The sequence below is a fragment of the Ornithorhynchus anatinus genome, chromosome X3 (genome assembly GCF_004115215.2).
Source record: "Ornithorhynchus anatinus isolate Pmale09 chromosome X3, mOrnAna1.pri.v4, whole genome shotgun sequence".
In the NCBI taxonomy this organism is placed as follows: Eukaryota; Metazoa; Chordata; class Mammalia; order Monotremata; family Ornithorhynchidae; genus Ornithorhynchus; species Ornithorhynchus anatinus.
The window spans coordinates 32,368,357-32,392,449 of NC_041751.1; the positions used below are offsets into that span (position 1 = coordinate 32,368,357).

The 24,093-nt window shown below is 53.2% G+C and overlaps 1 protein-coding gene and 5 non-coding genes across 6 annotated transcripts; 2 read left to right on the forward strand and 4 right to left on the reverse strand.

The window, feature by feature from the left end:
* Positions 1-4,249: 4,249 nt before the first annotated feature.
* Positions 4,250-5,363, reverse strand: LOC100680904 (vomeronasal type-1 receptor 3-like). The gene has a single exon (XM_029053791.2). The coding sequence runs from the start codon at positions 5,194-5,196 to the stop codon at positions 4,297-4,299; it is 900 nt and encodes a 299-aa protein (XP_028909624.2). The 5' UTR covers positions 5,197-5,363; the 3' UTR covers positions 4,250-4,296.
* Positions 5,364-10,071: 4,708 nt separating this feature from the next.
* Positions 10,072-10,165, reverse strand: TRNAI-UAU. The gene is made up of 2 exons: positions 10,128-10,165; positions 10,072-10,107 (listed from the first exon to the last, which is right to left on the reverse strand). It is a non-coding gene; the product is annotated as a tRNA-Ile (tRNA).
* Positions 10,166-11,127: 962 nt separating this feature from the next.
* Positions 11,128-11,200, forward strand: TRNAV-GAC. The gene has a single exon. It is a non-coding gene; the product is annotated as a tRNA-Val (tRNA).
* A 328-nt stretch (positions 11,201-11,528) lies between these two features.
* TRNAQ-CUG lies at positions 11,529-11,600 on the reverse strand. The gene has a single exon. It is a non-coding gene; the product is annotated as a tRNA-Gln (tRNA).
* Positions 11,601-13,662: 2,062 nt separating this feature from the next.
* TRNAQ-UUG lies at positions 13,663-13,734 on the reverse strand. The gene has a single exon. It is a non-coding gene; the product is annotated as a tRNA-Gln (tRNA).
* Positions 13,735-15,872: 2,138 nt separating this feature from the next.
* On the forward strand, positions 15,873-15,944 carry TRNAW-CCA. The gene has a single exon. It is a non-coding gene; the product is annotated as a tRNA-Trp (tRNA).
* Positions 15,945-24,093: the final 8,149 nt, after the last annotated feature.

A 24,093-nucleotide genomic window follows, 5' to 3' on the forward strand; every position in this document is an offset into this window, starting at 1 on the left:
GCAGCTGGTTGGTACCGATCCCTGCCGCCTACGTTATTAGAGATCAGAGTGACTTGGACATCGCTGACCGATTAGGGGAACCCACCGCAACATCGGATGACTGTTTTTCACTAACTCCCCGGACCCCAAAAAGTTAAAAGTTTCCCAAGATCTCCCAGCAGGCCAGGGGCAGAGCTAAGACTGGAACCCGCATTTCCCGGAATCCCGACCTTGTGAACGCGGGAGGCGGTATTGGGAGGTCCTTCCGCTCGTCCCGCTGCGGTCTCGGGCCCGCTCGTGACCTTGGGTAACCTCTCGGCGCCTCATTTAACCTCTCCGCGCCTCGGTTTCATCAGCTGCAAAATGGAGATAAGACATCTGCTCTTCTTCCTTCGTCACCTCAGTCACGGGACTGAGGGGAGGAAAGTGCACGGGCTTTGGAGTCGGGACTCGTGGGTTCGAATCCCAGCTCTGCCGCTTGTGACTGGGGGCGAGTCGCTTCACTTCTCTGGGCCTCAGTTCCCTCATCTGGAAAATGGGGAATAAGAGTGTGAGCCCCACGTGGGACGACCTGATTCCCCTGTGTCTACCCCGGCGCTTAGAACGGTGCTCGGCACCTAGTAGGCGCTTAACGGATACCAACGTTATTATTATAGACCGACTGAGTCGGATCTGATTACCGGGTATCTATCCCAACACACAGCACAGGGCTTGCCACGTAGTAAGCACTTCAGTTATTCGGTGGCTGATAATGTTGGTATTTGGTAAGCGCTTACTACGCGCGGAGCACCGTTCGAAGCGCTGGGGGAGATACGGGGTCGTCGGCTTGTCCCGCGGGAGGCTCCCGGTCTTCATCCCCGTCTTCCAGATGAGGTCACTGAGGCCCAGGGAAGTGAAGCGACTTGAACGCAGTCACACGGCTGCCGAGGGGCAGCGCTGGGCTTCGAACCCGTGACCTCTGACTCCCAAGCCCTGGGCCACGCTGCTTCCTCAATACCCAGCACAGGGCTTGCCGCATAGCAAGCACTTCAATTATTCAATGCCTGGTATTCATCGAGCGCTTAGCGCGTTCAGAGAACTGTACTGAGCGCTTGGGAGAGTACAATACAACAGAGCTGGTTAGCGCGGTCCCCGCCCGCAACGGGCTTACAGACGAGAGGGGGAGGCAGATGTGGCTCAGTGGCAAGAGCCCGGGCTTGGGAGTCAGAGTTCATGGGTTCGAATCCCGGCTCTGCCACTTGGCCGCTGTGTGACTGCGGGCGAGTCACTTCACTTCTCTGTGCCTCAGTTCCCTCATCTGCAACATGGGGATTAACTGTGAGCCTCACGCGGGACGACCCGATCACCCTGTATCTCCCCCAGCGCTTAGAACGGTGCCGTGCACGTAGGAAGCGCTTAACAAATACCAACCTTATTACTACTGTGTGTTAATCGGTCGATCGAGCGTATTTATCGAGTGTTTGCTGTGTGCGGAGCACTGTACTAAGTGCTTGGGAGAGTACTCGTTTCCTTTCGCCGTCCGTCTCCCCCTTTCAGGCCGTGAGCCCGTCGTTGGGCCGGGATCGTCATATTCAAACCGTAAGTGTGTTTGAATACGTTTGCAGTAAATACGTCTGAATGAAGGAATGGGGATCAAGATTCCGAGCCCCATGTGGGACAGCCCGATCACCCCGTGTCTAAGTCACCGCTCAGAGGAGTGCTTAGCACATAGTAAGCGCTTAACAAATGCCATCTTTATGTACATCCCCTTGCTTCTATTTACCGCTGTTGTTCTTGTCCGTCCGTCTCCCCCGATTAGACCGCGAGCCCGTCAGTGGGCAGGGACGGTCTCTATCTGTTGCTGATTTGCACACTCCAAGCGCTCAGTACAGTGCTCTGCCCATAGCAAGCGCTCAATAAATACTGTTGAATGAATGAATAGTAAATACGTCCCTGCCCTCATCGAGCTTACGGTCCAGAGGAGCAGCGTGGCTCAGTTGGAAGAGCCCGGGCTTGGGAGTCATGGGTTCCAATCCCGGCTCTGCCACCTGTCAGCTGGGTGACCGTGGGCAAGTCACTTCACTTCTCTGGGCCCCAGTGACCTCATCTGGAAAATGGGGTTTAGAACTGGGAGCCCCGGGTGGGGCAACCTGATCACCTTGTATCTACCCAGCGCTTAGAACGGTGCTCGGCACAGAGTGAGCGCTTAGCAAAGACCAGATCATTATTTGTTCACGAGGTGTCCGTCCCCTTGATTCCATTTATCGTGATTAAGTGGGCTTGTCTCTGTCCGTCCGTCTCCCCCGATGAGACCGTGAGCCCGTCGACGGGCAGGGACGGCCTCTATCTGTTGCCGAATTGTCCATTCCGAGCGCTTAGTCCAGTGCTCTGCCCATAGTAAGCGCTCGATAAATACTACTGAGTGAGTGAAAGTTCTCTCTGGAGGCTCCTGTTTCTCACACAGATGGAGAGGCCACAGCTATGTGACCCAGAAAGCTCCACCCTTCATCCCATTTCCTCTCCCGTCCACCCGAAGGAAGGATCCAGGATTCCCACACACTCTTCCTTAGGGAGACAGTGTGGCCCAGTGGGACGAGACCCTCTGAAATCCATGGCTTCTCCCTCCGCCATTTGACGGCTTTGGGATCTTGGGCAAATCACTACTCCCTGAGCCTCAGTTTCCTCATCTGTAAGACAGGGATAACACTTTTCACTCCCCCTTAGAGTGGAGCCCCATTTAGGGTCATGGACCGTGTCTGACCCGGTCATTTCTACCCCAGCGCTTAGCATCGTGCTCGATACATGGTAAATGCTTAACGGATGCCCAGAATTTTTATTAATTAATACCACTGTGTAATTATTACCCAGAAAAATTGCAAAAGAAAAATCCACATTGGTGAAAAACAGAGGATATGACGGGAGGGAGAGAGAAACGGTGGAAGTTACCAGGTCTACCGGAAAGAGTAAGGACCTGGAGGGACAGAGGACCTGGATTCTCATCCCAGCTCTAAAATAATAATAACGTTGGCATTTGTTAAGCGCTTACTATGTGCCGAGCACCGTTCTAAGCGCTGGGGTAGACACAGGGGAATCGGGTCGTCCCACGTGGGGCTCACAGTCTTCATCCCCATTTTACAGATGAGGGAACTGAGGCACAGAGAAGTGAAGCGACTCGCCCACGGTCACACGGCTGACAAGCGGCAGAGCTGGGATTCGAACTCACGAGCCCTGACTCCAAAGCCCGTGCTCTTTCCGATGAGCCACGCTGCTTCCTGCCAGGTGACTTTGGGCAAGTCACTTAGCTTTATCTGTGCCTCACTTTCCTTCTCTGCAAAATGGGGATTCATACCTGGGAGCCCCATACCCGATTATCTTGTATCACCCTCGGTGCTTAGTTCGGAGTTTGGCACATCGCAAACGTGTAACAAATACCACAGCGATCATATTCTAGGAGCGCTTGCCGCCTGAGACCGGGGGTGGAAAAGATGGACTGTTTTAGACTGGGGCATTTTCAGGAAAGATGATGATGATGATAGAGTGGTATCATGATTATATCATTATAATACATATAATACAATATATATAATATATATCATATAATACGGTGGTATTCTATCATGATAATGGTATAATGAAAGCGCTTACTATGTGCCCAGCACTGTACTAAGCAATGGGGAAGGAATAAGATAATAGTCCCTGTCCCGCGTGGAGCTGCCAGGCTAAGGGGGTGGGACAACAGGTATTGATGAGGAAAGGAGAGGGTGGGTTGGTGACCCCTTTTCTCGCCCCACCCTCGGCCCCATAGTGCTTATGTCCGTGTTTCTGATTTAGTTACCTATATTAATGTCTGTCCCTCTAAACTGTAAGCTTGCTGTGGGCAAAAATGCATCTAAAAACTCTCCTATACTGTGCTCTCCCAAGCACTTGGTGCACTTCTCTGCTTGCACCAATCACTGAAGGAGCAGCGTGGGCTCGGAAGTCAGGGGATGTGTGTTCTGACCCCGGCCCCGACACTCGTCTGCCGTGTGAACTGGGACAAGCCACTTAACTTCTCTGTGCCTCAGTTACCTCATCTGGGAAATGGGGATTAAGACTCTGAGCCCCACGTCCGATTACCTTGTATCGACCCCGGCGCTCAGAATAGCCTTTGGCCATTAGTGAGCGCTTAACCGACACCATAATTGTTATCAGCATCGTCATCGGTGGCAGTTCTGGAACGCTCACCGTGTCCAGAGCACTGTACTGAGCGCCCGGCAAGTCCAATACAACAGAGTTGATAGACCCGGTCCCCGCCCACAGTGAGCTTACAGTCCAGCTCACTCTGCCCACGGTACGGGTTCAATACATTCGCTTGATGGATCGATGGATCGATCCGGCCACGGGAAGAGAGGGCCCGCTCTGATTCTCCAGAACACTCCGGGGTCTGTGGATTCGAGGATCCCGGCTGATCAGCCCCCACGGACATAGGAGGGGATAACAAGCCGACAGAAAATCTGAGACGCGCTGCAGCCGGGGGTCATATTCCTTCGCGGACCCCAAATAGAGAGCCATACAACTAGTAGTCCAACAAAAGCAAACGTAGCAACCGACGAGAAGCAGGATGGTGTGAATGGCCCTGGTCTCCGTGGAGGATCTCAGGGGGCGGCTGACGCCGTGGACGTGCCGGACCCGTCTGTGGTGTCGGCGTAACACGATCACCGTGTAACCGCCGGCCCAGGCCATGAGACACACGAAGACGAGATCTCGGAGAGTCGTGGCCGTTAAAGTGACCACGACGATAACGTCACTGCCTCTGGGCATGCTGGAACAGTATTTGGAAACGTAAATATGCCTCGTGATGGAGATGTTGGTGGTGGTTGGAGCAGACACGATTAAACTGATGGAGATCAGCATATTGAGGATCCAGAAGAAGAGGAAAGAGGGAAGGATGTATCTGGGGGCGCCGGGTTTGAACCGGGACCACCGGGAGGTGCCGGGGCCGACGGTGACGGCCTGGAACACGCTCAGGAGGCAGGTGGTGCAGATGGACAGGCCCCGGGCCACCCTCCTGACGTACAGCACGATCTTGCACCCGACGTCATCCAGGATGTTCTTCATCCCGAAGGCCGCCATCGTCTCCGGGACGCCCCGGGTGAGGAGGGTCACCGTGTTGGTCCCCGACGGGTGGGTGAGGATCAGGTCCGTGGGCTTCTGCTGCTGGGGCCGAGCCACGAAGATACGGACGTACACCAAGAACATCGCCGTGTTCCCCAGCACGCCAAGGACAGTCTGAGAGAGGTAGGAAATTCCCAGGATATGATCTCTCGTCGTCTTTATTTCTTCAGTGCCGTGGACTCCTGAGGGCCTTACGTACAATTCAAAGAGGGATCCCCACTGAAAAATCCTGAAATGGTCTAAATTAAGAAACAGAGAAGGCGTCCTAAATTAAGAAACAGAGAAGCAGAGAAGACTGTGAGTCCCGTTGGGGACAGGGACTGTGTCCAATCCGATCGACTTGTATCTACCCCAGCGCTTAGAACAGTGCTGGACGCACAGTAAGTGTCTATCCAATACCATTTTTTAAAAAGCGCCCAGGATCGTGGGAAAATTTCTGTGATGTTGGGAGAAGAGGAAGAATATTGGTATGAGGCGCTTACTATGTGCCGAGCACTCTTCTAAGCACTGGGGTAGATACAAGGTGATCAGGCTGCCCCCCGTGAGGTTCACGGTCTTAGTCCCCATTTTACAGATGAGGTCACTGAGGCACCGAGAAGTGAAGCGACTTGCCCACAGCTGACAAGTGGCGGAGGCAGGATTAGAACCCATGACCTCTGACTCCGAAGCCCGGGCTCTTTCCACTGAGCCACGCCGCTTCTCTGCGTACTGGGTGAGCCCCACGTAGGACAAGCACTGTGTCTGATTCGAGTATCTTGTATCTACCCCACTGTTTGGAATAGTGTTTGGCACACAGTAAGCACTTAATCGAACCATAAGTATTATTATTTTCTCCTCCGTATTCCAAAGGATGAATCAACAGGTGAAGGGGCGAGGAGGAAACTGAATTACAGACACAGACTCCGTGGATTCCTCCCGTTCCTCCAAGTTCACTGCGTCCTTTGCCTGCAAACTGAGCGAATTCTCATGAATCTGGCCTAGTGGAAAGGATCCTGGGAGTCAGAGGACCTGGGTTCTAATCCCACCTCCACCACCTGACTCTTTTGTGACCTTGGGCATATCACTTAAGTCGGCTGCACCTAATTTACCTCAGATGGAAAAGGAGCATCAAGACTATAGGGGACGGGGTCCCGCGCCCAACCCAATTATCGAGTAGCTACTCCGGTGCCTGGCATATAATAAGCACTTAACGCATACCATAAAAAAAAAAAAAGATAAAAAACAATGGGAAAGAACTCTCAGGGGGAGGATTTTGAAAGACAAAGCGATTTGAAATACAGGCTATCTCTCTCTGAAGTACTTCTTTCCCAGTACTTAATACGGTGCCCCACGAAACCCAGTAGTTTCTAAATAATCAAGATTAACCCCCTGGGGGAAGATGAGGAGGAGAATTGAATAGTGCCCAGCACTTAGCGCTTGATGTAGAACCGGTGCTTAACAAATACCATAAAAAACCTCTAAAAAACTGAAGGTTAGCCTTCCAGCCTAGAAGCTGTTAGAGAGGATTATATGGTAAAGGCCATAAACTGAAAAAGCAGATGTTAGAGAAGATTGCCTGGGAAAGGAGATAAACAAGAAAACCATCTGTAGTAGGGAAGAGGCCACCACGGATCTCCAACAGACTCGGACTCGATCAATCGTATTTATGGAGTGCTTACTTCGGTAGAGAGTTATACTAAGTACTTGGGAGAGTACAGACATTAATATAAATAAGTGAATTACAGATATTTTCAACCCCTCTCCCACCTCCTGCCTGTGGCCTGGAGCTCCCCCCCCCCCCCCCTTCCATATCTGATTGATTTCCACCTTCCCCGCCTCCAAAACCCTTCTCGAAATCCCATCTCCTCCAAGAGGTCTTCCCCACTAAGCTTTCATTTCCCCAACCCCTCTCTCTTCCGCATCACCCTGTACTTGGCTCTGTACCCTTTAAGCATTTAATATTCACCCCACCCTCAGCCCCCCAGCACTTATGCACCTATCGTTAAGGTTGGTTTCCACCCCTAAGCTGTAAACTTGTTGTAGGCCGGGAACAAATCCGCCACTTCTCTTACGTTGTAATCTCCCAAGCACTTAGTACAGAGTTCTGCACCCAGCCAAGTGCTCAATAAATATGATTGACTGGTTGACTGGGAGAAGCAGCGGGGCCTCGTCGATAAGCACGGGCCTGGGCTTCAGAAGGACCTGGGTTCTAATCCTGGCTCCACCGCTTGTCTGCTGGGTGACGTGGGGCAAGCCGCTGAACTCCTCCGGGCCTCTGTTCTCTTATCTGTACAGTGGGGATTAAGACTATGTGCCCTCCGTGGAACAGAGACTGTGCCCGACCCGATTTTCTTGCCAAGGATAATGCTTGGCCCATAGTGAGCACTTAATAAATACCGATATTGTTATTGTTATCATTAACTGATTGAGGACGGAAGCTGATCAAGGAGTAATTGTTGGACTGGACCAGTCCTGGCGAACAAAATTGGAGAGGAGAAATAGTCTATTGTCAAAAACACTGTCAAGACGGTGTTGCCTAGCGAAAGAGGATGGAAACAGGAGTCAAGAAACCCGCCTTCTAATTCCAGAGCTCCCCTCCTCCCCGCTACTCACCTGCTGCGTGTCCTTGGGCAAGTCACCTCATCTCTACGCCTCAGTTATCTCATCTGGAAAAGAGAGGTAAAATACCCGTCCTCTCTCCCTTACTGGACTCAGGTTCCCTCCCCTCCCTCCCCTTCCCCTCTTAGACATTGAGACCGGCGAGGCAGAGAGGCAGTATCCAGTCTCCTGTCTCTGTATCTGCCCCAGCGCTTCGCACTGTGCTGGACAGCTAGGAAACACTTAATCAATACCATCATTTTAAATAATGGCCAGCTTATTGTAGATGGGGAGGATCAGGAGAGGAGAAAAGGAAGGATCCGGGTGATAGACAGGGAAATCTGGGTAGATAGCAAGGGGTTGTACGTGACCATTTTACTGGGGGAAAATAAAGGAAATGGATAAGTGGATAGCAACCACGGTTATGATCTCATGACAGCGGAGAAGCCGGTGGTCGTCAAGCAGCGCTTAATATAGTGTCCTTGGTATGGCGCCTGAAACGTAGTAAGCACTTAGTAAATACCATTTTTTTAAAAACAAAAAGGGATGTGGAGACTCACCATGGTGATGTTAAGATGATAGAAGATGGGTTCTTCCTTTATATGACCACCTCCCGTGTCTTGCCATTTCAAGCAATGTGGTCTATCGGAAAGTACCCGGGAGTCAGAGGACCTGGGTTCTAATTCCGGCTCCGCCACTTACACGCTGTGTGACCTCGGGCAAGTCGCTTCCCTTCTCCGGGCCTCGGTTCCCTCGTGTGGAAGATGGGGATTGAGACTGCGAGCCCCGTGTGAGACAGGGACCGTGTCCAACCTGATTAGGCTACCCCAGTGCTGGACCTATAGTAAGTGCTTAACAAATGCCATCGTCGTTTATTATTATTAGGATGAGACGCTCTCCCACCCCCTTCCAACCCTAGGCACTCACCGCGGCTGATCTGAGCTGCAGGACGAAGCGCTTGGTCCGGCCGACTCCGGAGGGCCTGACAGGGCAGCAGTTATAAGGTTGAGGGCGTGTGACCTCATCTCCCAGCGGCTGTGATTACTGTGTCCCTCGCAGTGCCTGTGCCACCGTCGGGAAGGGAATTCCGAGTCACCCCCAGTGGAGACGCACCCGGGCTTCCCACTGCCAATCCTCCTCCTCGGCAGGTCCCCGAGACTGTTAAACGAATTGAGTGAGCAATTAATCAATGAACTCTTCTGTTGCAAAGTTGCCCCTTTGGAGTGAAACCCTGCGAGTCTTGAGCAGCATAATAAGGACATCCTTCAGGGATTATTATTTTTTTTTTTTGCCAGAGAAAACCGGGAAGAGTATTAGTGTTGAGTGGCATCGATTCGTTTCCCATTCAGAGCGACTCCAGGGATATACTTTCTCCGGAACGTCCCGTCCTCTGCCGGAATCCGCAACCTGTCTAATGGTTCCTCCGTTGTCTTCGTTGTGTTCTCTGTCCATCTAGCTGCCGGTCTGCCTCTTCCTCCTTTTCCCTGGACTCTGCCTAGCATTAGTGTCTTCTCCACGCAACCAGTCCTCCTGGCTGTGCGTCCAAAATACGTTTATCTAAATCGTTTGGCCTTCCGAATAATAATAATAATGATGTTGGTATCTGTTAAGCGCTCACTACGCGCCGAGCACCGTTCTAAGCGCTGGGGGAGACACGGGGTCATCGGGTCGTCCCACGTGAGGCTCGCGGTTAACCCCCGTTTTACGGATGACGTGGCCGAGGCACAGAAGAAGTTAAGTGATTTGCCCGCAGTCACGCGGCTGACGAGTGGCAGAGCCGGGAGTCGAACCCACGACCTCTGACTGCGAAGCCCAGGCTCTTTCCACTGAGCCACGCTGCTTCCCTGCCCACTTCGGTTTAATTTGCTCCGAAATCCATTCGTTTGCTTCTCGGGCTGTCGTTCATTCATTCAATAGCATTTATTGAGCGCTTACCGCCCATGGCATTCGTGAAGTTATGACAGGGATAATTTATTACGGTATTTGTTAAGCGCTTACCGTGTGCAGAGCACTGTTCTAAGCGCTGGGGTGGATACAGGGTGATCAGATTGTCGGGGCTCACAGTTTTTAATCCCCGTTTTTACAGATGAGGTAACTGAGGCCCAGAGAAGTGAAGTGACTTGCCCAAGGTCACACAGCAGACAAATGGCGGAGTCGGGATTAGAACCCACGACCTGCGGCTCCCGGGCCCGTGCTCTTTCCACGAAGCCACGCTGCTTCTCCATAATAATGACGATGACATTACGATAATGACAGATGTCCGAATCGCCGAGTCTCTCTGAAGGATTAAGGTCGAAACCAAGATGGAGCGGAACGCCATCTTGAAAGGAAAAGGAAAGGCGATCCTAAATGAATGAGAAGCAGTGGGGGAATAACAAAAGGCGCTCCAGGTGAGGCTCGAACTCACAACCTCGGCATCGCCCCCGCCCATGCTGCCCTATAAGGACCGCGCGCTAACCGACTGCGCCACTGGAGCCACGGACGTGGCACCCCCTTGCGCCACTGGATCCACAGTTTTTCGACTTTACCGTGAATTCTAAGACGGATGAATTTGGAGGTCGTTCCTTCAGTTCATTTCAGTGGTATTTCTTGAGCGCTTACTGTGTGCGGAGCTCTGCACTAAGCGCTTGGAAAGCACAGTTCGGCAACAGATAGAGACCACCCCTACGGTCCCACTTCTTTGTTGTCGCCCCCCCCCCGCCCCCCCCCCCCCCGGCTACCGCATTCCACTTCCTATCGTCCTCGTCCACAAAAGGTGACAAGACGAGATGCGTCGCGGAGAGGTAGCCCGGTTCGGTGGAAAGAGCGCGGACTTGGAAGTCAGAGGCCGTGGGTTCTAATCCCGCCCCTGCCACGTGACCGCTGTGTGACCTTGGGCAAGTTGTTTAACTTCTCTGTGCCTCATCTGTAAAATGGGGATTGAGACTGTGAGCCCCTCGTGGGAAACCTGATCACCTTGCATCCTCTTCAGCGCTTAGCACGGTGTTTTGCACATAGTCAGCGCTTACCAAATACCATCGTCATCATCATCATTAGTTCACCATTAATGTTTTCTCTCTTTTTCTAGGAAGGGCCCCATGGTGTAACGGTTAGCCCTCTGGACTCTGAATCCGGCGATCTGAGTTCAAATCTCGGTGGGACCTTAACCTTCGGGAAGCAGCGTGGCTCAGTGGAAAGAGCCCGGGCTTGGGAGTCAGAGGTCATGGGTTCGACTCCCGGCTCTGCCCCTTGTCAGCCGTGTGACTGTGGGCGAGTCGCTTCACTTCTCTGGGCCTCAGTTCCCTCATCTGTAAAATGGGGAGGAAGACCGTGAGCCTCACGTGGGACAACCTCATTCCCCTGTCTCTCCCCCAGCGCTTAGAACAGTGCTCTGCACGCAGTAAGCGCTTAACAAATACCAACATTATCATTCTCAGGTTCAGAATGGGCATGTGTACCGTTTCTGTAGTGTAGCGGTCGTCACGTTCGCCTGACACGCGAAAGGTCCCCGGTTCGAAACCGGGCGGAAACGTAGAAACTTTTGCGGTGTTGCAATAATGTCACCATCCGCGATACGGAGCATATTTTCACGGTAACCATAACACACTGTCCGCGACTCATTCCTCCAGTGAAAAAAAATCTCGATCATCATGGAGGATGCGGGAAGGAGAGAGATGACGAAGGTCCAGCCGAAGACCGCCTATGTCCGTGTCGCCCCCCCCCCCCCCCCCCAGGGCGGGCCACCGAGCTCTGGGCAAACCCAGGGTCGGGAAGTGACTCGTCAGGAAGTTCTGGGCGCGGGATGAGTGGGATTCCAGCGTGGAAGAGGCAGCCCGGCATAGGGGGCAGAAAAATGGTTAAGGTCCCACCGAGATTTGAACTCGGATCGCCGGATTCAGAGTCCAGAGTGCTAACCGTTACACCATGGGGCCCTTACTGGCTGCTTTGCTCATAGTAGCTTGTCCGAATGTAGCGTGGTACATCCGTACTGTGATATTCACTTCTCGGTGCCTCAGTTACCTCATCTGTAAAATGAGACCGTGAGCCCCACGTGGGACAACCCGACTCCCCTGTGTCTACCCCAGCGCTTAGAACGGTGCTCTGCACATAGTAAGCGCTTAACAGATACCAACATTAATAGAAGTATCTGAATTCTGAACTCCACTGGGGTTCCCTGTGAAAAAAAAGCTTTTCAGACGGGATTCAGTGGCTTCCCCTACGTTCGATGGCTGACCTTTCCTCTGTTGGAGGTCACAGCCCCGTCCGGCGCCTCCGCGCTTGGAAAATCCCCGAAATTCCACCAGTGTCTGGCGTTGGGAGCCCGCAGGACTAGAATGGGGACTCCAGTTAGGCCGCCGGATTAAAAACTCCCAGGAAACATCTTTTCTGGATGGCCAGGAGAACAGAAAAACTGTATCTCCCCATCCCGCAATTACCCATCGTATGAAGGTGCCCTTTGTATCCGGCTCTGTGGCGCAATGGATGGCGCGTTGGACTTCTAGCGTAGAGGAGGCGATTCGAAGGTTGTGGGTTCGAGTGCCGCCGGAGTCGTGGTTTCTTTTCCTCTTCATCGGGGCTGTCGTCTTGGATTGCTGCGGCGCCGGGGATTTCGGGGTTCGGTTCTCCAGAGGAAGGGGTAGAGGTGATTCCTAGGAGGGCACTCGGTCGTAATAGTAGATATAGTCGTATTGTCACATTAATATCATTACTGTTACTTTTATAAAAAGCAAAATATTATGACCTAGGAAGCATGATGATGATGATGATGATGATAATAGTAACTACCAGTAGTGGCAATAGCAGTCATAATACCGGTCATAGAAATATCTAACTTGTTCCTTCTGGTGCACACCGTGATCCGTACAAAACCGGAATAAAACAAAACCCGATCTACGTTGATTGAGTGCTCTAAAACCGATGCCGAGGGGTTTCTGTTTAATGTGGAATTGGACGGGTAACCCCTGGAGGTTCTTGGGGAGTGGGGAAACACGTCCCGAACGGTTCTGTAGAAAAATGATCCTCCGCCGAGTGAAGCGTGGACAGGAGTGATAATACTAATCCTAACTGTGGTATCTGTTAAGCGTTTACTATGCGCCAAGCGCTGTTCTGAGCGCTGGAGTAGAGACAGGGTAATCAGGTTGTCCCTCGTGGGGCTCGCACTTTTAATCCCCATTTTACGGATGAGGCAGGGAGACCGGCGAGGAGGCCGATGGAGTAAGGAGGGCGGGATAGGAGAGGTGCTTGGATTCACGTGGTGGCACGGTGGATGGAGAGGGACGGGATGTGAGAGTGAGAGTTCTCTTGTTGTAAACCAGTCGCCGAGAAGTTGGCGTCTCGGCTTCTGATTCGTTATTTTTTATGATCTTCCTTCCTCCCCGAGACAGCTTTCGACACCGGGCTCGGCAACGGGCTGACGCTTAGTCGGTAGCACAGCTATGGACGACCGTAATTCTTATCTCTCCCCCTCCCTCCCCGCATGAACTTCTGTAATACGGACTGTATCTTTTGGCGTCGACCCTCCAGGAGAGCCGTCCTGATCGGCGCAGAGGGACGTCAGTGAACTTCCTCGGGCAAGTCTGGCCTGGAGTTCTCAGACCCTCACGTTTTCCCCAAGGACCGTTGCTGGCTCAATCCCTACTTCTTTACTTTACTTTCTTTACTTCTTGACTTCTTCTTTGGTTCGGGGCAACAGGCAGGAACGTGGTCGCTCCTCTCCTCTGGCGCCTTCCACCAGGACCAAAGCGGGGAAGGAAGAGACTGAAGGAAGATACCGTCTTTGGTAAGGCAAAGAAGCCTTCTTCCAGAGAGGGAGTTCTTGGTGTTTTCGGTCAAACAGAAGCTTTCCCGGCACTGACGGCCAATGGCTGTTTTTTCTTAGCGCCGTCAGAGCCTAGGCAGAATGGAGGGAGAGGGGCCGCACGGACGGATAAATAGCATAAGCATGTGACTTCCATAAAAGTGGAAAGACATTTGGGGAGGGGGACAAAAAGCCGAAGGTCCCACCGAGATTTGAACTCGGATCGCTGGATTCAAAGTCCAAAGTGCTAACCGTTACACCATGGGACCACTTAAACTCGGCCACCGGTCCAGTGTTATTTCGGAGCGAGTCACTGTCTCGGTTCCGTGAGTCTTCCAGGGAATGCCACGAGTCACGGCCGAGGAATCCTCACTCCGACTCCGCTCAGCAGCTGCTCCTGAGTGATCCGGGTCCGGATTCCGGTGGGATTGTCCGCCGGGACCGGACCTGCTCTAGGACCCTCGACTGCGAAGGTGCAAGTGAGGGGGGCGATTCGTTGGGTAGACGGGAGCACCTGAACTCTGCGAAGCTGTTCCTGGTTGGAAGTAGGACCTGGCTGGACAGACCTGAGGAAATGGATCCAAGGTCGAATTAGCCTGAAGGGCTCCATCAGAAAATGCGAGGCCGGCGCCAGACTTTCCTGGAGGCAGGAAGAGGCGGGGGTGGATAGGCAACCCCTGGAGATTTTTGAGGCGGGACGGTGACATGTCCCGAACGTCTGTATAGAAAGATAATCCGGCAGTTGAGCGAAGGATGGGCCGGAGTGGGGAGAGGCAGGAGGTTGGGAGGTCAGAAAGGAGGCTGACGCGCTAATCTAGGCGGGGTAGGATGAGTGACTGTACTACCGTGGTAGTTTGGATGGAGAGGAAAGGGCGGATTTTAGCGATTTTACCGACAGGATTCGGTGACGGGTTGGATATGTTGGTTGGATGAAAGATCGGAGTCAAGGATAACGCCAGGGTTACGGGATTGTGAGACGGGAAGACTGGTGGTGCCGTCTGCAATTATTATTAAAAGAAACAGGGGTCATCCCTTCGTAGGGGGACATTTGGAGAAGCAGCGCGGCTCAGCGGAAAGAGCCCGGGCTCGGGAGTCAGAGGGCGTGGGTTCCAATCCCGGCTCTGCCGCTTGCCAGCTGTGTGACTTCGGGCGAGTCACTTAACTTCTCTGCGCCTCAGTCACCTCATCTTTAAAATGGGGATTAAGACTGCGAGCCCCATGTGGGACAACCTGATAACCTTGTACCTACCCCTGCGCTTAGAGCAGTGCTTGGCACACGGTAAGCACTTAACAAATAGCACTATTATTATTTTCACGTCCACATCTCCGCTCCGTAGGGCAGACCACTGAACTTCGGGCGAGTGGGGGCAAACCCGAGGTCGAGAAGGCTCCGGCCTCTGATGGGAATCTCCGTTCCTCAGGGACTCCGGGGTGTCCCTCCGGAGAGGCGGGGAGCGGAGCGAATTAAAGGAGATCCAATGGGAAAATGACAGGAGAGAAAGGAGAAGGACACTTTCTGTCCGCCAAAGACAGTCGACCGGCCCCTTGTCCGGATCTAAACGGATCTAAATTGAGGAGGATGGCGAGGACCCAAGGGGCTGGGGACCCTTGAGGGAGGAGACCAGATTTCGGTCAGTAGTATTAATTGAACTCCCTCTGTGTTCCGAACACTGTCGTAGGGGGACCCGCAATCACTTTTCTTTGTTACGACAAAGGCCTTCGCATTCAGTAACGAATGGTGACGCGTCCTAAACTGCAGAAATCCCGGTTCTCAGAACGGCACCTGTAACATAAAGAAGAAAAGTGTGGGAAATCCGCTTATCGGGTCGGGCCGGTGGCGCAGTGCGGATCGGAAGATTCCAGGTTCGACTCCTGACTGGCTCGATTGGGTTCTCTTTTACTCCTACTCTGACCCCACACTTCAGTCATTCATTCAATCGTATTTATTGAGCGCTTACTGTGCACAGAGCACTGTACTAAGCGCTTGGAAAGTACAGTTCGGCAACAGACAATCCCTAGCCAACAACGGGCTCGCGGAGGGGGGAGACAGACCCCGAAACAAAGCAAGTAGACGGGCATCAATAGCATCTGGATAAATAAATCGAATTCTAGATATATCATTTTGATTGCAGACACACTCTACTCATCAGCCGTGTGTCCTTGGGCAAGCCACTTAACTTCTCTGTGCCTCAGTGACCTCATCTGTAAAATGGGGATGAAGACTGTGAGCTGGGACAAGCTGATGACCTTGTATTAACCCCAGCGCTTAGAACTGCACATAGTAAGCGCTTAACAAATGTCATTATCATTATTATTGTTATCATTATTCCCCACAGCCCCCCATTAGGAAACCTTCGTCCCGTAAGCACGAGCGACCGAGAAGGCACTTGCAAAACGGGCTTTCCGTGACCTCGTGGCGCAACGGTAGCGCGTCTGACTCCAGATCAGAAGGTCGCGCGTTCAAATCACGTCGAGGTCAGGGGCAGGTTTTCTTTCTGAGGGGAAAGACGTCAACGGGGGAAGGAGGATGGCCGATGAGGCAGTTGAGTCCCAGAGAGGTCCATGGACTCGGCCCACGTCACACAGCCACGTCAGAGGTAAGCCTGGGCTGGGAGTTGCCAAGACGATCCCCAGCGCACAGTTTTCTTTCTCCCAGGAATGTTTCCACTGGAATGACTCTTCGTTCAAAAAAGGGAAAACGCTTTGGGAACTGAAGCACGCCATTTGTTGATGATAATATTTATTCATTCAATCGTATTTATTAAGTGCTTCAAGTGTGTGAAAGCACTCTACTAAGCGCTTGGGAGTACAGTATAGCAACAAGCAGACAATTCCTTGCCCACAACGAGCTTCTTGGCATCTATTAAGTGCCTAAGAATGTATTCGTCTCTCGGACACCTACAGAACTATCACCTTGCTCAGGACACATTCATTCGTTCATCAGTCGTATTTATTGAGCGCTTACTATGTGCAGAGCACCGTACTAGGCGCTTGGAAAGTACAGTTCGGCAACAGAGACCATCCCTACCCGACAATGGGCTTACAGCCCATTTTTCAGACAAGGTTTAGGAGATTAATACGTACAGTTGTCCTTCGTACTCGCCGAAGACATCGGGGGCGACGGTGAATTTCGCCGTGCGAACGTTTAGTACAGTGTTTTGCACCCAGTAAGCGCTCAGTAAATGCGACCGAATGAATGGATGAAATAGAGCGACAGCGGGAAGGGCTGAAAACGGGGAGCTGGAGGGATCTGGCCGAGTCTTATGGGCAGAAGAGTGAAATCCCCAGCTTCTCTGGGATCGGCTCCGTCTAAAATAATATCCTGAATTGTAGGAAAACTGTTCCCAAAATTCCAGGGAGAGAGAGAGAGAGAGAGAGAGAGAGAGAGCATTCCTATGTGGGGCTGAGTGTGGGTGGGAGACAGTGTCTGGTGTGAATAGTGCGTATAATAATTAGGGCATTCGTTAAGCGCTAACTATGTGCAAAGCACTGTTCTAAGTGCTGGGGTAGATACAAGGAAATCAGGTTGTCCCACGTGGGGCTGACAGTCTTCATCCCCATTTTACAGATGAGGGAACTGAGGCACAGAGAGGTTAAGCGACTTGCCCCAGGTCAGACAGCAGACAGGGGGCGGAGTCTGGATTAGAACCCGCGTCCCAGAACCCGCGTGTGTGTGTGAGATTGTGTGTGTGAGTGTTTGAGTTTGTGCGGCGTGTGTACATTAGACACAAGCAGGGAGGGTTGTAAGAAATTCTGAGCCTCAAGTTGATCGTTATTATTATTGTTATTATTATTATTATTATCATGTTTGCCGTTTCTCTTGTCCCAGCGAGACGTTCCGGGATCGCGTCTGTTCCTGTCTTGCGGCGGGATAATGATCCTTACTAGGTGCCAAGCACTTTTCTAAACGCTGGGGTAGATTCAAGGTATCTTGTACAAGGTTGGTTACAGCCCCTGTCCCACGTAATACTAATAATAGTATTAATAACGATGGCATTTGTTAAGTGCCTATTACGTGCCGGGCGCCGGTCTAAACGCTGGGATAGAAACGAGGTTATCAGGTCGTCCCTCGTAGAGCTCAGAGTCTTCATCCCCGTTTTCCAGATGAGGGAAGTGAGGCCCAGAGAAGTGACGTGACTCGTCCGAAGCCACACAGCAGACGTGTGGCTCGGTGGGAAGAGCCCGGGCTTGGGAGTCGGAGGTCGTGGGTTCGACTCCCAGCTCTGCCACTTGTCAGCTGGGTGACTGTGGGCGAGTCGCTTCACTTCTCCGTTACCTCATCTGGAAAATGGGGATTAACTGGGAGCCTCCCGTGGGACCCCCTGATGACCCCGTACCTCCCCCAGCGCTTAGAACAGTGCTCTGCACACAGTAAGCGCTTAACAGATACCAACAGCATTATTATTATATGTGGCAGATGGCTCGAACAGCGCTCCCGCGGACTGAACAAGGAAACTAGACGGACGGGCTCATACGGCCCTGAAACGATCCTCCCCCAGATGAAGGATGAGGGAAAACTTTCCCCGGACGGGCTCGTTGGTCTGGGGGGTACGATTCTCGCTTCGGGCGCGAGAGGTCCCGGCTTCGAATCCTCAACGAACCCTTTCGGGTCCTCGGGAAGCGCAGCCCTAAAGCCCGGCGGCTGCCCGGGACGCACGGGGGGAAGGTGGGCGAGCGTCTGGGTCAGGAAGGATCCGAACGGGGGAGGGAGGTTAGGAAACATTGGAGGGATGGGAAGGGTGGAGGGGAGACGTCTCCCAAAGTCTCTTAATATTTCCATCCTTTCAGACCCCTTTCTTACCGCTCCACAACCTCGGCCTTGGGGGCGTCTAGAGGAGCCCGTGGCTTTATTTCCCCCCGACTCGGCTTCAATTTCCTCCTTCGGCAACGACCCGATTTGGATGAACTCCGCCGTTAGGGTCCCGGAAGATAAAGGAAGCCGAAGAGTGGTTTCTCTTTTAGGAAAGACGGGGTTATTTCTCTCTAGGTTCCTTTCCGTCGAGGCGTCAGGCGATATCGTTTACTTGAACGCGGAGAGATTCCTATCGGGCCGACGTAAGAGGAAACATTTTCTCCACCGGATAGGTTGAAAGATCCTCCGAGTGCAGGGATCGTTTCATCTAAATCCACGGTATTCATGCGTTCAGTAGTATTTACTGAGCGCTTACTAGGCGCAGAGCGCTGGACTGAGCGCTCGGACTGGACGATCCGGCAACAGACAGAGACAGTCCCTGCCCAGTGACGGGCTCACGGTCTGATCGGGGGAGACGGACGGACAAAAACAATAGCCGTAAGTAGAATCAAGGGGATGGACATCTCATTAACAAAATAAGTAGGGTAATAAAAATACATACAAATGAGCAGACGAGCACAGCGCTCTCCCGAGCGCTCCGTACAGTGGTCGGCGCTCAGTGGGCGCTCAGTAAATACCGCTGATGATGATGACGGTATTTGTTAAGCGCTTACTATCATTTGCTCCGCCACCTGTCAGCTGTGTGACTTTGGGCAAGTCACTTAACTTCTCGGTGCCTCAGTTACCTCACCTGGAAAATGGGGATTAAGACTGGGAGACCCCAGCACTTAGCACAGTGCTCGGCACACAGTAAGCGCTTAACAGATACCAACATTATTATTGTTATTATTATTATTTGCTCCCCCCAAACACTTGTTATAATGCAGGGTTCATTAGAGGAGGTAAATAAGTACTATCGACTGACTGAGCAGCGTGGCTCGGTGGAAAGAGCGCGGGCTTGGGACTCAGAGATCACGGGTTCTAATCCCGGCTCCGCCGCTAGTCAGCCGTGTGGCCTGGGGCAAGTCACTTAACTTCCCTGGGCCTCAGTTACCTCATCTGTCAAATGGGGATTAAAACCGTGAGCCCCAGCGCTTAGAACAGTGCTCGGCACATAGTAGGCGCTTAACATATACCACGGTTTATTTATTTATTTAATCTCTCAAAGAATAGTAAACAGTATTTTAGACTGGGAGCCCGTGGTTGGGCAGGGATTGTCTCTTTCGGTTGCCTAACTGTACATCCCAAGCGCTTAGTATAGCAGTCTGCGCATAGCAAGCGCTCAATAAATGAGTTCGAATCCCAGCTCTGCCACTTGTCGGCTGTGTGACTGTGGGCAAGTCACTTCACTTCTCTGGGCCTCAGTTCCCTCATCAGTAAAATGGGGATGAAGACTGTGAGCCCCACGTGGGACGACCCGATTCCCCTGCGTCTACCCCAGCGCTTAGAACAGTGCTCGGCACATAGTAAGCGCTTGACAAATACCAACGCTGTTCAATACGATCGAATGAAAGAATGCTCCCGGTAGGCATTCGGTAAATGATACTGATTAATGGCTCGATTCCCATCCCCAAGGGAGATTGCAGATCTCAACCGCGTCTCTGCTCAGCTTTGCTGATCCGAGGAGGCGCCTTAAGCCCCACTTCGAAGAGAGTTTCTCCGTCCGCCTCTGCTCCGGGGGACTCGCCAGGGTAATGATGGTGTCGGTATTCGTTAAGCGCTTACTCTGTGCCGGGCACCGGTTCTAAGCGCCGGCGGGGGGGGGGGGGGTACGGGGTCGTCGGGTCGTCCCCCGTGAGGCTCACGGTTAATCCCCATTTTCCGGATGAGGTCAGTGAGGCACGGAGAAGTGAAGCGACTCGCCCGCGGTCACACAGCGAGCCGGGAGTCGAGCCCACGGCCTCTGACCCAGAAGCCCGGGCTCTTTCCGCTGAGCCACGCTGCTTCCCAGGGTAGCGTCTGGCCACGGGACGGGTGGAACCCGGCCCCGAAGATGCAGCCCGGGCTATTAAAAAGGAGAGGAACAGGTTCCAAGGTCCCGCCGCGATTTGGACTCGGATCGCTGGATTCAGACCGCTAACCATTACACCACGGGGCCTTTCTCGGCGACATCTTTCGCCACAACGCAGCTGAACGCAGCACGGTATAGTCGGACTGTGACACAGTTAGGGAGATCCCGAAATCCCCTGGGGTCGCCGGGGGAAGAAAACCGTTTCAAAACCGGATTCAGCGGCTGATTCCTGGATCCCAGGTGAGGACCTTCTCAGACATTCGGTGGCCGATCTCTCCTCTATTGGAGGTCTCCCCTCCGTCCGGGGCCCCCGGCTCTTCGACCGTCCTCGAACCTCTACCGACGCCTGACGTCGGGAGTCCGCAGGATCAGAATGGAGAAACGAGGAAGTCTCCCGGATCGGAAAATCCGCCGGAAACCTCTTTCCCGAATAGGCAGGAGAACAAAAAGACTTTATTTCCGGAACCCGTGTCCATCAACGCGGGAAAAGTCAGCCTTCTTATCTGGCTCTGTGGTGCAATGCACATCGGGACTTCTAGCGTGGAGGAAGCCATTCAGAGGTTGCGGGTTCGAGTCCCGCCAGAGTGGCTCTTAAAATCTTCTCGAACCCCCACGCACCTGTCCGGCCTCTGCCCCGTCTCCGTCACCGTCCCCAAATCCATCCTCAGTACCCTGACTGGCCGCGGTTCCATCTCTGACTCGGGATGCGCCGCTCAAGTCTTCTTCACCCTCTCCTTCCTCACTTGGGAGCCGTTCGCCCTCCCGGCGCTGTCCCACGACCGCTATGCCGCCGTCTGCCGCCCCCCGAACCGCGCGGTCACGGCGAGCGGAAGGGCCCGCGTCCGGATCAGTGGAAGTGTTCTTGGAGCCGTGCCCGCGGCGAGCGCCTCCTCCCTCTCCTGCTCCTCCACCGCAGTTCTCCCCGCGACGTCCCCTCGGCGCCGAAGTTGTCGTGCTCCAAACCGTCCGTCGCCCAAGAAGCGGCCGTGGCCTCCGGGGCGACGCGGGTGTCGTCCGCTTTATTTGCATCGATGTCGCTTACGTTCGCATCTTCTCCGCGGCCCGCCCAGAGTCTTTTCCACTTGCCCGCCTCACCTCGTGGCCTTCGTCGCTTCCGGGATCTCTGCCTACCTCAAGCCGCCCTCAGACTCCCCTTCGGTGCCGGACCCGTCGGCGTCCCCGTCCTACGTCGCGGTGCCCCTCGCCCCGAATCCCCTCACCTCCAGCCCGAGGAACGGGGCCATGAGGGCGGCGATGGGGAAGGTGATAGCGGGGAGGCTTCGTGTTGGGGGACGGTCGCTGGATCCAAGACCAAGTCCTCTTTCCTCATCTGGCATTTCAAATGTCAACCACCAGCAGACCCTCAGCTCGTCGCGGCCAGGGAACGTGTCTACCTTCTGTGTTGTACCGTACGGTCGCAGGCGCTTAGTACGGTGCTCCGCACGCGGCGAGCGCTCGGTAAATACCACCGACTGATCGATCCTCTACTCAGTGTCCCTGACAGGCTCACCTCAATGGCGTCCACTTCTCCACGTCCACGAAGGCCTCGCCACAGTGGTATCTTCTACTCCACGTCCACGCCTCGACGGTATTTTCTACTCCGTGTCCACGACGGACTGACTCCGAATAATGTCGGTATTTGTTAAGCGCCTACTATGTGCAGAGCACGGGGTAGACACGGGGGAATCGGGCCGTCCCACCTGGGGCTCCCGGTCTTCACCCCCCTTTTACAGATGAGGGAACTGAGGCCCAGAGAAGTGAAGCCACTCGCCCAAGGTCACACGGCCGACGGGTGGCAGAGCTGGGATTCCAACTCATGACCTCGGACTCCAAAGCCTGTGCTCTTGGATCCCTAACTCCAAATCTACGACGGATCTGCCCAAGCAGCGCCTTCTCTCCGCACCTATATCGGACCCATCCCGGTGGTTTCCTCTGTTCCATATCCCGTGTCAGCTCCTCCCCCGAAGTATTCCCTCCTTCACATCCACGACAAAACCACCCCAGTGTTGTCCTCTTCTTTACATCCATGAGAGACGCGCCCCAATCTGTAATTTATTCGTTTATATTAATGTACGCCCGTCCCGCTCGACTGTAAGCTCATCGCGGGCGGGGAATGCGTATTACTGTTATAGCGTACTCTTCCAAGCGGTTAGTACAGTGCTGTGCACACAGTGAGCGCTCCATAAATGTGATCGACTGACTGGCCTCCGTGACAGAGGCACCCCAATGGTGTCGTTCTCTTCACGCTGGTGACAAATCCGACCCAGCTGTGTCACGCTCCGCACAAAGAGAAGCAGCGCGGCTCGGTGGAAAGAGCCCGGGCTTGGGAGCCAGAGGTCATGGGTTCGAATCCCGGCCCCGCCACCTGTGGGCTGCGTGACTGTGGGCAAGTCACTTTACTTCTCTGGGCCTCAGTTACCTCATCCGCTCACGTGGGACAACCCGATTGCCCTGTACCCACTCCAGCGCTTAGAACAGTGCTCGGCACATAGTAGGCGCTTAACGAATACCGACATTAGTATTAAGTGCTCGATAGATATCACTGATTGACACAGGCCCACCCGCAGCACTCCAGTGCTGACAGGTTAATGGAACGCCACGATCAAAAAAGGTAGAGACCAGTACCGATATTATCGCTTGGAAAACGCGGCATTTTAATGTCAAGCTCGTCGTGGGTGAGGAGCACGTTTAACAACGCCGTCGCGCTTTCCCAGATTGTGCTTCGAATGCGGTGAGTGTTCTGTCAATATCAGTGATGGGTTGACTGGTTCAGAAAGGTGAGGTGGTCGGCAGATCTGAGTGAGGAGGCCGGGGAAGTCGAGACCGCATCCCCGATCCCAGGGGAAAGAGCCCAGAATTAGGATTCGACACCCCCCCCCCCCCCGAGCTCCACCGCTTGCCTGCGAGTCACTGAACTGTTCTGGGCCTCAGTCTCCGTGTCTGTAAAATGGGGGTAAGAGGTGAGTTCTCCCTCCCACTTAGGCTGCGAGCTCCACGTGGGGCAGGGATCGCGATGGATCTGATTGTCTTGGATTTAATAATGACGGCATCTGTTAAGCTCTTACTATGTGCCGAGCACCGTTCTAAGCGCTGGGGAGGATACAAGGTCATCAGGTTGTCCCAGGTGGGGCTCACGGTCTTCATCCCCATTTTACAGTGGAGAGAACTGAGGCGCAGAGAAGTTAAGCGACTTGCCCAGAGCTGACAAGCGGCAGAGCTGGGATTTGAACCCGTGACCCCTGAGTCCCCAGCCCGTGCTCTTTCCACCGAGCCACGCTGCTTCTTTGCGACACCGCTTGGTATAGTTCAGGCCACGTAATAATTCTGTTACCGATCTGTACATTCCAAGCGCTTAGTAGAGCGCTCTGCACATAGTAAGCGCTCAATAAATACTACTGAATGAACAATAAGCACATAATACTATTAATAATGAGGATGATCGTAATAATTCTTATTATTCTCATTATTATCCAAGGTCTTTGCGATGAAACCACTGCAAATCAACCGGGGCATTTGCAACAGAGCAGCCTAGCAGAAATTAAGGGCTGAATTCTGTGAAGCCTCAACTGTACTCTCTAAATCTCACGGTACAGTGCTCTGCATGTAGTAAGTGCTCAACAGAAGCTATTTATGATCTTGCTAGGTTATAAAATCCTTGAGGGCAGGGATGTTTTCACTGACTGTATTGTATGCACCCAGACGCTTTGTATTCACCCAGCTGGTGCTCAGTAAATACCAATCTATTGGTCTACGCGAGAGAAGTCTGCCGGGAATGAGGGCCCCGGGTATCATGCATTCATTCCTTCAATCGTATTTATTGAGCGC

Excerpts from the sequence above, each read along its gene's own strand:
- LOC100680904 (XM_029053791.2), bottom strand. The coding sequence starts at position 5,196 with ATGTTCTTGGTGTACGTCCGTATCTTCGTGGCTCGGCCCCAGCAGCAG.